We start from the raw sequence: 16,833 nt of genomic DNA on the forward strand, positions 1-16,833 counted from the left end.
TGCTGGGATTAAAGGTGTGTACCACCACCGCCCTTCTTTCTTTTACATTTTCCTTCATTCCTGAATGCACTTTGGTTGGATCAAATCCACCCTCACATTCACCCCTCTTAACTCCTTCTGTGTCCCCCAGTCCCCTTCCCAACTTCATGTTCTCTGTTTCTCTCACAGTACACCTATGGACTCTCCATTTCCTATGTGTGTGTCTATGTATGTATGTATGTATGTATGTATGTATATGTGTGTGTGTGTGTACACACATACATACACACACAAAAAAAAACACACAAAAACCTATGGGTCCAATTAATGCTGCTAAGGGCCTTCTAAAATAACATTTTTTCTGAGAATTCTCACACTAAGTTTTTTTGTTTTGTTTGTTTGTTTTTAGAGACAAGGTTTCATCTCCATTTGACTACGTAGCTGAGGATGACCCTGAACTCCTGACGTCCATGCCTCCACTTCTCTTGTGCTGGAATTACTGATGTGCACCACTACATAAACATCTGGCATATACAGGACTAGCGATAGACTTTAGGTATTAAACCCGGGGTTTCCTAGGTGCTAGACAAGCATTCTACCAAATGAACTACATCAGAAGCAAAATATCCTTCTAGAACTGGTAAGTAACACCCAGTTAGCCCGTGCACCAGCGGGACAAGCAGTTATTGCTACTGCTTCCCTCACGACAGACCACAAGCCAATGTATTGGCTAACTTGGCCCACACTGTGCCGACATGTTGCCAAAGTTAATTCCTTCCCTCTCCAGCTAACAAAGTCAACTACCAGAGCACATCTGAACTGCACACTTGATCCTCTCGTTCATTTTCACGTGAAGAGGTACTTAGAAGGAAAAGTTAGAGCTCTTTCCTCCATCTTTTAAGTTGGGTAGGGGTTTGTGATAATTATAAAAGTCCTGTTCTAGGGGGCTGGAGAGATGGCTCAGAGGTTAAGAACATTGGCTGTTCTTCCAGAGGTCCTGAGTTCAATTCCCAGCAACCACATGGTGGCTCACATCCATCTGTAATGAGATCTGGCTCCCTCTTCTGGCCTGCAGGGATGCATGCAGACAGAACATTGTATACATAATAAATAAATAAATAAATCTTTAAAAAAAAAAAAAGTCCTGTTCTATTAATCATAAAAATATCGTGCAAGGGCTGGAGAGATGGCTCAATGGTTAAGAGCACTAGCTGTTCTTCCAAAGGTCCTGAGTTCAATTCCCAGCAACCACATGGTGGCTCACTACCATCTGTAATGAGATCTGGTGCCCTCTTCTGGCCTGCAAGCATATATGCAGACAGAACACTGTATACATAATAAATAAATAAATCTTAAAAAAAAAAAATATCGTGCAAAATTGAGCCATAAGCCAGGCAGTGGTAGCACACACCTTTAATTCCAGCACTGAGGAGGCAGAGACAGGCAGATCTCTATGAATTGGAGGCCAGCCTGGTCTACACAGCAAGTTCCAGGACAGCCAAGGCTACACAGAGAAACCCTCTCTCAAAAAAAAACCAAAACCAACCAACCAACCAACCAACCAGTCTTAATCACACAGTATTTACAAAAGGAACAAACAAGTTAACACAGCCATTTACCTGAACTGAAGCTTTCAAAGCTCTTAGCCAGTGTCACACAGGTTCAAAACTTTAACTGTAAAGCAGTACAAGTAAGATTTTCAATCAACAAGGAAGTCCATTTCAAGTTGTTGGCAGCTCTGTTATCTCCTTTGATACACCCAATAATCCGCGAGGAAAACAGTCTCGGTGGCCAGGCACTGCATAATGTGGTGGCATGCACCATGGCATTATTCTTTGAACTCTTTCCTATTTTAATACAGATAAACTGAGGCTGATGCGTGCCAACAACTTAGCTCTAATACATGAGACTCCAGAGTTCATGTTTTTAAGCACTACGCTATGCCATTTTTTGTTTTCTGGTTTTTTGTTTGTTTGTTTTTTCCAAAACGGGTAGCTTTGGAGCCTGTCTTGGCTGGCACTCACTCTGTAGACCAAGCTGGCTTAGAACTCACAGAGATTCACCTGCCTCTGCCTCCCTAGTGCTGGGATTAAAGGTGTGTGCCACCATGGCCTGGCCAGCTATTTTAGTAAATGAATAAAAAATCATTTATACAAATGGCTCTGTAATCAAAATGCCAATAGGAAGTAGCTAGTATTAGTTTCTCCGAGGGATCTAATATAATTTCTTAAAAAAACATTAAAAAAAAAATGAAGCACCACCCTATCATCACCCTTTCCTACCTCACCTGATTAAATACATTACAGTTCACAGTTCACCTGATAGATAAGGCTTTTCCAGACACCATCATCTAACTCACAAATGGCTAGCACACCTACAGCTGGAATCACTCTGGACACCTAAACCAAAGCTAGAAACAGTTTCAGAGCAAACACAAAAACCTGAGGGGAAGTGCTGAAGGAACCAGAGCTACATAACAAAATCCCTGACCCTGCCTTTTCTCAAAGCAGCCAGCCTTTCCGTTTACACAGGCTGACAAGGTCCATAGAACTTTCTTTTGGGAACATTCAACATAGAGAGAGGCAAGTTTAGGTCCCACAAGGGCAAATCTACAGAGTGGCTGCCCTCTCAAGACCCAGTTACAAGACATCAATACTTAAGCTTCCTTTTCCACTAGAAAATGACAATGCTAGGGCTGGAGCCGTGGCCGGGGCCAGGGCAGGGGTTGAAGCAGGGGCTGGGGTCGGGGCTGGAGCAGGGGCCAGGGCAGGGGTTGGAGCAGGGGCTGGGGTCGGGGCTGGAGCAGGGGCCAGGGCAGGGGTTGAAGCAGGGGCTGGGGTCGGGGCTGGAGCAGGGGCCAGGGCAGGGGTTGGAGCAGGGGCCGGGGCTGGGGCTGGAGCAGGGGCCAGGGCAGAGGTTGGAGCAGGGGCCAGGGCAGGGGTTGGAGCAGGGGCCGGGGTCGGGGTAGAGGCAAGGACTAAGTGGTAATACAATTGCACAGAAAAAGACAGCATATTCTCTCTCTCTCTCTCTCTCTCTCTCTCTCTCTCTCTCTCTCTCTCTCTCTCTCTCTTTTTGAAGTACAGAAAACAAAGTGTTAACCACAAAACTGCATGGAGATAAAACAGTCACAGCTGTACTATATACAACCCAGCAATCACAATTCTCGGTACTTAGCCCAAATGAATTAAAAATTTATGTCTACCTGCAATCATGTATTAAGCTTGTCACAACTGGGAATCAACAAAGTTTTTGGTAGGAGAGTAAATGAACTCTGGCATATCCCAACTAAAAGGAGACAAAGTATCAAACCATGGGAATACATGCAAGCACCTTAGACATGTCTTGTTGGGTTTAAAAACAATGTGAAGACTATTGCTATTTTATTTTGACTACAAGACATCCTGGAAAAGTCGAAAGCACAGGGACATTAAAATGTTTAGAGAGGGAAGAACAGGTGAAGAGTTGGGTCTTAAGAACATGAAGTCTTCTCTAGTTCTCCAGTACTAGGTTTCCTGATGTTACATGGTGGAAAAATCATTATATACCTTCAAAAACCCAAGAATGTCCAACACCAAAAGCGACCTCTAATGTAAACTGAGGATGATGTGTCAAAGGAGGTTCAGTGGGTTTGGTTTTTTTTGTTTGTTTTTTGAGACATGCTTTCTTCTGTGAAACAGTCCTGGCTGTCCTGGAACTCACTCTGTAGACCAGGCTAACCTCAAACTCATAGAGATCCCCCTGCCTCTCCCATCTCAAGTGCTGGGGTTAAAGGCGCATTAATAATTTATTTAACTTTATTTTTTGTTTTTGTTTTGGAGCTGAGGATCGAACCCAGGGCCTTGCCTAGTAAGCGCTCTACCACTGAGCTAAATCCCCAACCCTAACTTTATTTTATGTGCATTGGTGTGAAGGTATCAGGTCCCCTGGAACTGGAGTTAAAGACAGTTGTGAGCTGCCATGTCGCTGCTGGGAATTGAACCCAGGTCCTCTGGAAGAGCGGCCAGTGCTCTTAACCACTGAGCCATCTCTCCAGCCACTAAGAGGTTCAGTTTTAACAAATCTGTATGCATGTGCCACAGACAGGGAGGAAAGGGTGGGGGATCATCAGCAAGAGCTGATGCAGGACAGCCTAAGTTCCAAGCAAGCCTAAACTGTACAGCAAGTCTCATTTCACACTGAAACAAAAACAAAACAGCACCAGGAATTTACATTTTAATTGGATATAAAGTGAAGAAATACCCCCAACACAGTACCACAGCCACTGACCATCCAAACAAATCCACATTTCTACACGTGCATTAAAAACAACAACGAAATACATCAGCTGGCCAGGGCGGTTGCGTACCTATAATCCCATCACATACAGAGGTGGAGGCAGGAAGATCAGGAGTTCAAGATCATCCTTAATGACATAGCAAGTTCTAGGTCAGCTTGGGCTACATGACACTGTCTCAAATGACTAAGATTTAAAACTGCACAGTAGGAAAAATTAAAAAGTGTGTCAACCTACACACTCTGGCTACTAGTGGGACAGAGAAGGTTACAAGAGCCAGACTATCGCCTGAAAAAACCATCAAATACATTTAATGACTGTGTTCACACTTCCACCTTCAGGACAGTGTTTAGTGGTCTCAAAGAACCCAGCTCTGCGGCTCAGACTTGCTCGGACAGATGAACACAGCGATGTTAAGTTTCCTCTGACCTCTGAAGTTGGCTTGGCAGCCATGGTCAGGAAATTACCTATTTCTCTAAATACAAAGTTAGATTAATTGATCACAGCAGGAATGAAAAACAAACACTATTGCTAAGAAAAATTAATAGCATTTCTAAAATGTTAGAGGGGGGAAAAACACAAACATTAACCAAAACATGTTAGAATCCATTTTTTTTTTTTTTTTTAAAGACAGGGTCTCAAACAGCCCAGGCTGGCCTGGAATTTGCTACATCACTGAGGATAACTTTGAACAGCTGATCCTCCTGCCTCTACCTGACAAGTACTGGGATTACAGGTGTGACCCAACCCAGAGCTCCATCTGCAGTAGGCACTCTACCAGCTGAGCTACACCTCAGCCTCGGGACAAGTTGCATTTAAGAAAGAGAAGAAAATCCTGTCTTTGTTTTTAATCCAATGCATTGCTAAATGGCCATGCGTTCTACTTCCAATGTCAAGAACAATGAATGTAAGGAGGAAGTTCGGCTTGACTTAATCACAATTTATCCATTTACTATAGACAAATATTTCTGAGCTTTATCACTACTGCACTTGAAAAAGAACTGCCAACATATGCTTACAGAAGTAGAGTCAGGCTGGAGAGCTGGCTCAGCAGTTAAGAGCACTGGCTGCTCTTCCAGAGGACCTGGGTTCAATTCCCAGTACCCATATGGCAGCTCACAACTGTCTGTAACTCCAGTTCTAAGGAATCTGACATTCTCACACCCATGCATAAAGATAAATTATTTTTAAAAAATTAAATGGAAAAGTTAAAAATAAAAAATAAATAAAATTAAAAAAAAAAAGTAGGGTCGGTGGGAACAGTAGAAAAAACCACGGGCACATTTTGCTGCCCCCTCCCCAAAGGTCAGCAACTAAAATATAGCCCAGAGCAAGGAAGCAACCCAAGTAACATTCGTTAAACGCCACCAAAGCCTCAACCTTACATATGCCAAGACAGCTGGAAGAAAGGGGTGGGGAATTATGTTTTATCAAGACAAGATTTCTCTGAATTGTCAACTCTCTGGGAAAAATAAGAATGTCTACACAGAGGACCTATGCGTACAGCAATGGACATTTTACCAACATGATGAGAATACCACCAGGTAAAGGTTTCGTTTTGGGGGGGGGGGTGGAGGCGGAACCTAGCGCCTCTACGTGCTGTACCACTGAGCTACATCCAGACTTGATTATTTTCTAGTTACTTTTATTTTCTATTTTATAGAAATTTTCTATTTGCATCAAATAGTTTAGCATTTTGCTAGCACTGAATTTTATGTGTATGTTTGTACCCTAACTTCCATGGTGACTATCTGGAGGTAAGATCTTCAGAGAGTAAAAACTTGTATGATCTTGTTACGACTGAACAAGAGTGGGGCGCACACCTTTGATCCCAGCACTCAGGAGGGAGGCAGAGACAGGAGGATCTCTGTGAGTTCAAGGCCAGCCTGGTTTTATAAATCAATTTCCAGGAAAACCAGGGCTGTTACACAGAGAAACCCTGTGGGGAGTGGGGGTGGAGAGGGAATGAGGTTTTAGTTACTGAAAACAATTAGAAAGTTTAAGCAATGTACAGTTTGGGGGGTGCACTTCTGAAATCCCAACACTCAGGAGGCGGAGGCAGAGGATCCCATTCTGACCACTTATGAAAGAAAAAGGAAAGGAGGATGACAATCAACACCAGCAGCCCCACAATCCTAAAATAACCTAAACTGGACTTCAGGAGGATGCTCCAAGCGGCTCATTAAAAAAACAAATCTGCATGGCTATTAATATTTTTAAAAAGATTTTGAAATTTATTTGTTTTATGTGTATGCGTAATGTCTGCAATATATATGCATACCTTGTAGGTGCCTGGTACCCACAGAGGCCAGAAGAGGGTGTCTAATCCCCTGAACCGAGAGTTACAGAAGGTTGTGAGCCACCCCATGTGGATGCTCAGAACCCAAGCAAGAGCTCTAAAGTGCAGAGCCATCTCTCTAGCACCCCACAACCCCCAAAAGTGGCTTTCAAGGAGCAACCTACCCCAATTCTCAGCTTCCCTCTGATACAGTAATACATGACTACTTATTAGCACATTAAAAAGATTCCAGATGCAAGACAATGGGTCATTCATGATACAAGATTTCTAAGCATTAAAACTTAATTTAACAATATGTAAAGTGTTCAATCAACTTATTTTTGTAGCCAGGTGGCACATACCTTTATCTCAGCACTTGAGGGGGCAGAGAAAGGTGGATCTCTGGTCTACATAGTGAGTTCTAGGGCAGCCAGAACTACTTAGTGAGATCCTGTCTTGAAAATAAATAAAATTAAAATAAATAAATAAACCCCACTATATTTGTAAGTAAATACTTTGGGGACAATCCATTCCCCTCCCTCAATTTTTGGAGACAGTCTCACCATGTATCTCTAGCTGGCTTCAAACTCACAGGTATATACACCTGCCTCTGCCTCTGCCTCCTGAGTGTTGGGATTAAAGGTGTGTGCCACCACATCTGGCTTAGTTCCTGTTTTATCATGCACCCAAATATCTTACTATCATCACAAGATCTGGCTGGTATATATTTGAAACAGGTATAGTCTAAAGGGCACCCAGTACCTCAAAACAAAATCTTATCTACTGTAAAAAAAAGCCAAAATAAACCCCAAGACCAAAGCAATCAAGCCCAAGTGGCTTCGGAATCTCTAGACAGTATGAAGTCTTCCTATTTTATCTAACCCATCATATATCTTTGTGTGTATATCTTTACACACACACACACCCCTATATATGATACACTCACGTATTTATTATCAGAAATGCAACCACCTCATATAAACTTGGAAACCATGTAACTGCTCACTTTCGGTCATGACCACTCTAAAAGACGCCTATAGTTTATTTTGTTACTTCCTCCTGGCACACAAAGTATATTGACACAGTTTGGACAGGAACAATTTTATCCACACACTGACAAAGTGTAACGCATTTTCCTTGAGCCAGGTGCAGTGGTTAATGCCTTCAAGGCAGCACTGGGGAGGCCTCGTGAGGCAGGAGGATGCCACATGCTCAAAGGCAGCCTCCCTTCAGGCCATAACAAGACTTTTCTCCAAAATGTAAAACAACAAATAACAAAAAAAGAAAAGCATGGGGTGGGTGTACAAACCCTTAAACACTTCAAAGGATACTCTCCACCATTGCTGCCACGTCCAGCTTGTCGATATCAGGTGAACCAGGGCAACATTTCTTGAATTCTTTTCGAAGATCAAAAAAGGAATAGAAGCATTCAGGTAGTAATACATTCTGAGGGAGGATAAGGCAGAGGCTGTTAACTAGGTGAACCTGGTCCACATTTCTCTAATAACTAGGAACCTAACAATGGAATATAGTACATTTACCAGTTTTTAGAAATACAAAATTCAGTGTGGAATGACTCCATTTTTAATGCTTGATCATAATACTGAATTAGATCCTGTAGCAATTTCACAAAGGCACCTCACTGTAATGGAATGGATAACAGTGTTACAGTTCACTGTGCCTTCTAATCAAACTATTTTTGTTTTTCTCTTGTTTTGTTTTGTTTTGGAGACAGGGTTTCTCTGTGTAGCTTTGGCTGTCTTGGAACTCACTCTGTAAAGCAGGCCTGCCTCTGCCTCCCGAGTGCTGGGATTAAGGCATGCGCCACCACAAACCATTTTTTTAAAATTTTAATTTAGCTTTATGTGTATATGTGTATTTGTGTGCATGTGCACCAGATGGGTGGGTTCTCAAGAAGGTCAGAAGAGGTTGGCAGAACCTCTGAGACAGGAGCTGCAGGAACTGATGGTCAGATGTGAGGGTCAGGAACTGAACAGATCCCTGCTAAGCCCTGAACCACGCCCCGCCCTATCAAACCCTTTCTGAAGCTATGACCTATGTGGACTACAGTGCTGTTATTTTTCAGGTCACAGTAGACTTTTTCTAGCTGTTATCATTTTGGACCATCTGTGTTTTCAGGTATCATTTTTTCCCAGATAAATTTAGACTAAGATAAAGTGGTAAGATTGTGCAGTTCTAACTACTGTTGAGTCCCAGTAATATGTACATGTGTTATCAAACATGGCTAGGAGTAGTAAATTCCCTACTCTTTGCAAAAGATTACTTTTGTGCCAAATTACAGTCCCGTATTAGTTTTTGCCCCTCGTTCTGGCTCTTCCTGAGAATTCGAATTAATTTTAAAAATATGCATCACAGGGACTGAAGAGAGGACTCTGGTCAAAGCACTTGTTCAATCCCCAGCACTCACATGGTGACTCAATCACCTGTCTCTTCCGGACTGGGAATCTGACACTTTCTTCTGACCTCCACAGGCATGCATGCACATGCCACACACAATCCATGCAGGCAAAACACCAATACATATAAAAAAAAAAAAAAAAAGTAAAATAAATCTTCAACCAACCAACCACAGGCTGGTCAGGTGGCTCAGTGGGTAAGGAGCTTAAGCCTGATGATGAGTATGATCCCTGAAACCCACATAACAGTGGAAGGAGAAAATGGACTCTAGGTTATCCTGACCTCAACATGTGAATGTGGCATGCTAGCACCGCATGCACGCATGCACAGTAACAAAATATTTAAAACCAAAAGGCACACAACCAGCCAAGTAGTCAAAGTGCACTAATTCTGGAGGCTGGAGAACCGTGAGACCATGCCCAGCCTGAGTCATATAAGTCCTGTCTCAAAAAAGCCAAGGGTGGTAGAGTGCCTGCGTGCCATGTGCAAGGTTCAACGCTCAGAGGTTCAATTCCCAGCCACAGATCAAACAGAAGAGGAACTTTAAGTCAAAGCAAAGGAGAAAGTTACCTCCTGTTCTTAGCTCTGAACATCACTCTTGTGGCTGGTAAAGGCACTGTGCAGATAAATAAATATCACACGGGTGGTGAAAGTTTTTTGTTAGTTTGTTTAAGACAGAGTCTCCTTGTATTATGCCTGGCTGACCTCAAACTCAAGGCTGGGCAAGACTTGAACTTTCTTTTTCTTTTTCTTTAGTTTTTGGAGAAAAGGTCTCTCTCCACAGCCCTGGCAGTCCTGAACTCATGACCAGACTGGCCTCAAACTCAGAGATCCACCTGCCTCTGCCTCCTGAGTTCTGGGACTAAAGGCGTGCGCCACCACGCCTGGTTAAGTCTTGAACTTCTGACTGACATCCCCTGCCACCCACCTGAATGTGCCTCCACACCTAGTTTTATGCAGGCTGGGGGATAAACCCAGAATGCCAGACACACACTCTATTAGCTGAGGTAAATCCTCAGCCCTTAAGGGTAATTCTGGGCTGCTGCTTTTTGTTTGGAACCTACTATATGACCCCAGGCTGGCTTTGAACTCATATCCTGGCTCAGCTTCAAGGGCACTGTTGTTATAGGTATGGATCACCATTTCTGAATAAAAATTTTCTTTACAAGGCAGAATTCAGATTTCCCCCCTTTTTTACATTATTTGCTGGGTAGAGCACACATATGTCAATGCATGAATGTGGATTCTAGTCAGCGTGATTTTCTCATACTGTATCTGAAATCAGCATCATCGAATCGCAGTAACTATGTGAAGCATGAATCCTCACAGTGTCCTATGCTCATGATAATCTACAGCACTAACTCACACAACAGGAAAACATCAGTTTAAATCACTATTCCCATCTGAAATACTTAGCACTTTATTTAGTGTTTATAAAGGTATTGACATTACACTAAATTATAAAGCAAAATAAACAAGTTTGTATAGTATAAATGCTATTGCAAAAATAATGCTTCCCCACAGAATTCTAGAGAATATATAGTATTTGAATGTTAGGGAAATTTTTTCATCTTTTGTTTTCTGTGTAGCAAGTTATTTTCTTTCATGTTTTGCTATTTTGCGTGTAAAGGAATATATATAATTTTTATTACAACACTATTTTTATAGAAATGGCTCAGGAAACTACCATGATTTTCTCTGGAAGTGTTCTCCCCTTCAAAGCAATCCATCTAAAAAATGACAGAAGAAACTATGCTGGGCACAGTGGCCCTTACCTGTAACCCAGCACTGAGGGAATAAGGGAGGAGGCTCTTGAGTGAGAGGCCATCCTACACTGTATTCATTGACAGGCTAGCCTGGGCTATAACCATCCCGAAACCTGGGACGGGGTAAACTATTGTAAAAAGCTTTTGCCAATAGTGAAAGAACTAAGGAAATAAGTCTTGGCCCTTCATCTACGACTTGAGGGTTGGAGGGGAATCCTCCTTTGTACTTGAGTCACTGACATGGCTATTGGTATACCATTCCATAACATCAACCGGTTACTAGATTTCTATAAAAGGAGTGACCAGCCTTCAAGATGGAGGACCTGGGGTTTGTCCTACAGACTTCCGAATTATACATTTAACTAACTTACCAGCTCTCCCTACTTTAGAGAAGGAAGACAAAGAAGTCTGGGCTAACAGTACCTGCCTGCCTCTATTTCGATCTACCAACTTTCTTAGCCTCACAACCTGTTCAACCTCAGTGCCTGCCCAGTTGCTTCCACAACTAATCAACTGTTAACAGAAACTACATTAGCACAAATCAGCTATACTGGGTGCGTTATCTATGCTCTTCACTGTCCTACCAAAATACTCTTCCCAGGAGAAAAACAGTAGATCCAGGGTAAGACTCAATTTTCTTATTGCATGGTCTTTTCCGCATGAGAAAAGTCAGTAGAGGTAACCCCACTGATAAAGATTTCAGTGCACCGCTGTAATCCCAGCACACAGATGAGGCAGGGGTACCATGAATTTGAGGCTAGCCAGAGTGAGTTCCAGAGTGAGACCATCTCAAAAAATCCACACATTTACAGAAACAAAAATTTTAAAATTCGGTTTTCAACACTTACTTCAAATCAAAGGGAAGTGATCTAATATGTTATTTTACTGTTACGTTGGTAACTGTGATCTAAGCAATCTTAAACAAAAATATTTAGAAGTTTAGGAGGTTTTTGATTCTCTTTCAAGGATAAAGCATTTCACATAAAGTACCACAATGCTGGAAAATACTTTAAGTGACAAAAATTCAAACCTTCGATTAGCTTTGGAAAATGGTGTAAATCATCGAAGGATACCTATAAAATTACTGCAATCCTAGACATCTCCATGAAAATTACATGCGTTTTTCAATTGTGGTAAAACATACATAATGCTAAATCTACCGCGTTAACCACTTTCAAGCTCCAGCACCAAGCTACGTGCTCAGACTCCAGTTTTATTCCTTCCAAGCACAGCAGTGTTCTACAACTGTCACCATCCTTTTGATTCAGAACACGTTTCTCCTCCAAAACGAAAATCTGCACCATTAAACAGTAAATCCCCACTTGCACGTCTTTAAAAGTAGAATAATTTGGATGCCGTTTTAAAAAGGCTCCAGTCAACCCCCAAAGTACAGCTGTTTTTTTCCAGAAGCCAGAATCAACAGATTTGGATAAACCACCTGGTTTTGTTTTTGTTTGTTTGTTTCCAAATTCCTTAAGTCACCCCGCAGAGAACATCCACCTCTCCAGAAGCCTCGCTCTTACCTTCTTGGAAGCCTCGGGATGCAAGATCTGCCTGACATGAAGCTGTCCATCGGTACACAAACAGAAGGAAGTCCCTACCCCAATATTCAGTTCATTGCTCACTGACTGGTTAAACTGTAAAAACAAGAGACACACGGGGGATGCAACGAAAGCAGAATTCACAAGCATGTCAAAGCGGCCAAACTTGAAGACAACCCGAGAAAAATCGTCCCGGAGACTCTGAAGCCGGACAAGGTCAACATCACAAAGACACCCCCCCCCCCTTTTCCCACGAATCTGCCTCTTTTCCCTAGGCAATGAAGCTTTCCAACCCATCTGCAATTTTTTGCTGGGGAGAAGTGGATGTCACTCCCCAGCAGCCCTTATATTGAGGATGAGACTGATTAGAGGTCTCTTTTAACAGGTTGCCTTCAGATTACATCATTCCATACTGCTGCTTTTTAAATGTTTGCATGTTCCAGGTTTCAGGCACCCGTTTCCAATAAACAAGCGAGATAAGGAAGAAGCAGAACGCTGTAAGATGGGTAACACTTCTTAGAAAATCCTCTAGAAATAACTTACTCCTTTAATAGGAAACTCCTGCGCTAGGGCAGAGCCTGGGAGAGCGTTGAGCATACATCGCTGCACAGGTGTTGAGACCCGCCCTATCCCGGATTCTAGCAACCGTCAGCACCGACAGCAGCCAGTTTTTAGGTCACCTCAATTCCAACAGGGGATCCCGCCAGCTCCACGGTCACCCAACAGGCAGCCCCACAGGTTCGTACTTGCAACCCCTCCCTGGGATCCCAATCAAGGCACTAAAGAAGCAATGAGGAAGCCGAGCCTTTGGAAACTGAGACTTCAGGCTGAAATCAGGCGGGCGCTCAGGTGCTGGAACCAGCGCGGCATGATTGATGGTCTGCCCCTCTACACCGCTGGGCTGCAGACCCAGACCCACTAGGGACTGAGCCTGGAGTTCCGGGAGCCAGTACTCAAGACTCGGCTGGGGTATAACGCGAAAGATTCTCCTGCCCAAAGAACTCCTCAGGAGGCAACTGGAACTCAGCGCATTTCTATCCCAAGACCCTGGGGGCCGGGAAGCCAAGCACAGCAGCCCCTACAGAGCGGCCCTCCCCCGCCCCCAGGCCGGACTCCCACACACAAGGCTGGGAGTCTCGCCACTCCGCCCCAGAAACAAGCGGAGACCGCCCCACGAGGGCGTGGAGCCACGGGCTGGGTCGGGGCTGGGGGCCGCGGGGATGGGGGTGGACGGCGTGGCCCGGCCCAAACTGTCACCTGTCGGAGGGCTTGGTCCAGCTGCGGCGCGGAAGACAGGTTTTCGGCGTCTATTTTAGTTTCTTCTTTACAATCCTCCGTCAGTTCCAAGTGATCCGGTCTAACTAGTACTTCGTGCAACTGTCCCACCTCGGGGGGAAGGGTGGAAAATGAGGGGTCAGTCCCCTTTTTCAGTTGGGAAATCCTTCCTCCTCCCCGGCTTCCCCCGGGCCGCTCGAGGCTTTCCAAGCACTCAGCAGCAGAATCAAGGCTTCCTGGACACCCAGGGATCGGGTCGCGGCTCCCCCGCCCCACCCCCACCCTACCCGGATCAAGTCGCCGAGGCCCTGGAGGGGACCCCAGCGCCCCAAGAACTACAGCCTGGCCCAGGAGTCCCACGACCCGTAGAGAACGCGGCTCGGCAGCGCGGGCCTCTCTACCTGGGCCAGGTTTCGGAAGACTGAAATGGCTCCAAGGTGGTTAGCCAACAGGTTTGGCTCTACTGTGGATTCTCTAGGCCTCGGGGCCCCGCTTCATACGCGTGCAAACGAACAAAAAAAGAAAGAGAGAAAAGAAACCCTCTATCTCCTCTCCAGCTTCTACAATAAAGTTCTTGCCCCACTCCTTGTTTGGACCAGAACGTGGTGAAGTACCTTCTTGTTGGCCAAATCCACGACTTTCCATAACAGCAGGATCAGCTCCTTCTCATCCGAACCCAGCTTGGCTCCGGTGGCCCCAGCAGTGATCCCAAAAAGCACCACCAAGTAATCGGGAGACGCCGTCATGACGATAGGTGGGGAGGGGGGAGAGGGGGGTCGGGAGGTGGCGAGGTGGGGTTGGAAGTGAGAACGAGAAAACCTGCGCTAAAACCCTCTTCCAAGAGAAAAAGAAAGCGCCCACCCCCCTCCTCGCGGCCGCCAGGGCAAAAGGCGGTAACCAGCCACCCAAGCCCACACCTGGCCGGCGCTCCACACCCAGGGCAGGAAGGGGGGTGGAAGGAGGGAGCAGCAGGCCTGCCCTTTCTGTATCCAATTGCTGGTGCGTCTATGAAAAGAGCCCAGGAGCCCGGCTGCACCCCCGGGAGGCGCGCGCAATGGCTGAAAGCTTTTCTGTTTTGGGATGTGGCTCTACCTGCCCGCCCCTTTCCCCCTCCCCCACGTGGTGCAGGTAAGAGACACCTGGCGGCGCCCGCCCATTGGCTCCTTCAAACCCAGACGTGGCAGCGGTGGGGGGGGGCGGGGGAGGGAGAGGAGGGGGCGGGAGACAAAGGCTGGATGAATGGGGAGGCAAGGGCTGGAGAGGAGGAGGGGAGGGGCGGGGAAGAGTGGGTTGTCATCTGCAAGGTAGCCAAGGCCAGACCGAGAAAGGGGGAGGGGGCAAAGGGCGCGCGACGGCGGGGAAGGGTCCCTGCCCGAGGGGACCCGAGGTGAGGGAGCTGGAGGAGAGCCTTGGCGGTGGGGGAAGAAGCTGAAGGGTCCTGCGAGAGGCCAAGGTGCTGGGAGGCAAAAGGAGGCCAGAGGTGAGGCCCAGGGCGCGGCGCCTGGGAGGGACCGGCCTCCGGCCCCCGGGAAGGTGCTGCGTGCAACTGCGGAACCCGGGGAAAGCCGCTCCTGAGCCCAGCACACCTTGCAGTGCAAACAGCGGGAGGGAGAAGCCCTGCCAGCCCTGCCCGTCGCGGCATGGGAGCTGGCGCTCGCTCTCCACCTCGGGGCGAGGAGCCGCTCCCCACCAGCCGCAGAACCCGACGCCCGCGGGGCTGGCTAGGCAGGTCCCGGGGCGCAGTCCCAGTGCTCACAGCCGCTGGGGGACTCCCGGGGGAAGGGCCCTGCAGCCCCTTCTCTATCCTACACTTCGTTATGTCTTCGTTGTGCTGGCTGCTAGTTCGAGACCGGAACGCCCTCCAGGACCGGAGCACAGCTAACTGATTTGGCTTGGATACGAAATAAAAATGCATCTGCCCCGCAGGCCTCATAAAGGCCTTCCTGAATCCGGCCAAACAAGCTTTTTGCTAAATTTCCTGCCCTGTCCCCACGCCCTCCACTCCTGCCTTTTGACTTGTTCGTGGAGTGTGACTTGACCAACTTAGGGCCACAGACTCTTGCGCCACCACCAACTCCACCCTCATTCCCCGCCACGAGCCACCAAGGTAGGTCATGTTGACATTTTAGCAAAGCGCTAGAGGTGTCGTTCCCTCGAGTTTTCTGTTTCAACCCGGCCTATTCTTGGGAACCGGATTCTGTCTGAAATATTACTAGCGTGGCGCCAGCTGTGCGGCCCTGCGTATTCTTGATGTGAAGTGGGGCCGCCACACCCTTGCAACCCCTGGAACCCGTCGGTACCCTCCTGGGTGTCTTTGTCAGGGGAAACTAGAGACCAGGCTTTCCCAGTGGAGGCCTGGACTCTGAGGAGTAGGGCGAGGAGTCGGAGGCCGGCGACGCGTTTCCCTGTATGATGAGGTGCGGCCCGAGGCGGGTGGCAGGCGGTGCAGGTGGCAGCGGCGTCCGGGAGAGCGGGTGAAGGCCTGGCTCGCACTCCGCCCCCGAGAGGGCGCTGGTACCACCCGGGTCCTCCGCTGCCTCTCCTGGGCTTCAAGGACGCCTCGCAGCCCCGCCCTAGCCCGGGAGTCTCTGAGCCAACCTTCTTGTCCCTAAGAGTCGCGGGGGCTGGGACTGGGCGGGGGATCTGGAAAAACCACCCAGATTGCATTGCAGTGGGCGAGGCCGCCTGGAGGAGCCGGTTCCCCCGAGCCGCATCGCCTTGGGGCTCTCCAGACGCGAGTTCTCTGTTGCTCAGCTCTACCCAGAGAGGCAACACCTGGAGAGGGCGCGGGCCTCGGCAGGACGCTTGGCACACCAGGCTGGGAGGCCGGACTGCAGGCAAGCGAATGTGCAGAAAACGTGATTACAATCGCACCTGAAACGGCTCCCACAGTACTTTGGAGTTGAGAGTCGTCCTTTGTATAACGAGTTTCGAAGAACTGAAGGCTTAAAGTCAGCGCTTTTGCTAGGAGATGCAGCAGTAGGAAAGCTAGAATCACGAAACTCGTAGCTGCCCCTCTGCAGAGACTTCCCATCCTCCACTTAGGAATGCTAGATTCTCTGTTTCTGACATTAAAAAAATAATTTATCCAACTGGATTTACCTTAACAGGGGTTTTGTTGTTCTTGAATAGATTCTCAGGGCTTTTAACAGCCAGGCATGTACTCAATTTATTGAGTAATTTGAATGAAAAGAGAGAAAGAAAAGGAAGACATGATCGCTCCCATGTGTGAGTAAAGAAGGTTTTTTTTTTTGTTTTTGTTTTTGTTTTTTGTTTTTTGTTTTTTTTTTTGTAGGTATG

General features: G+C 46.6%; 1 protein-coding gene across 6 annotated transcripts in view; it reads right to left on the bottom strand.

Annotated features, from left to right (window-relative positions):
- Positions 1-14,583, bottom strand: part of Esrp1 (epithelial splicing regulatory protein 1) — a 58,000-nt gene extending 43,417 nt beyond the window's left edge. For 4 of the 6 annotated variants that reach the window (XM_059253855.1, XM_059253857.1, XM_059253856.1 and 1 more), the window contains exons 1-4: positions 14,148-14,582; positions 13,516-13,644; positions 12,241-12,354; positions 7,865-7,979 (exon numbers count right to left, since the gene is read on the bottom strand). In XM_059253855.1, coding sequence (XP_059109838.1) covers positions 7,865-7,979; positions 12,241-12,354; positions 13,516-13,644; positions 14,148-14,279 — 490 coding nt within the window. In that variant the 5' untranslated portion in view covers positions 14,280-14,582. Of the gene's footprint in view, positions 1-7,864; positions 7,980-12,240; positions 12,355-13,515; positions 13,645-14,147 lie in introns of all 6 variants that reach the window. The other 2 variants (XM_059253854.1, XM_059253858.1) reach the window with 2 other exon arrangements.
- Positions 14,584-16,833: the final 2,250 nt, after the last annotated feature.

The sequence above is a fragment of the Peromyscus eremicus genome, chromosome 2, assembly GCF_949786415.1.
Source record: "Peromyscus eremicus chromosome 2, PerEre_H2_v1, whole genome shotgun sequence".
Lineage (NCBI taxonomy): Eukaryota > Metazoa > Chordata > Mammalia > Rodentia > Cricetidae > Peromyscus > Peromyscus eremicus.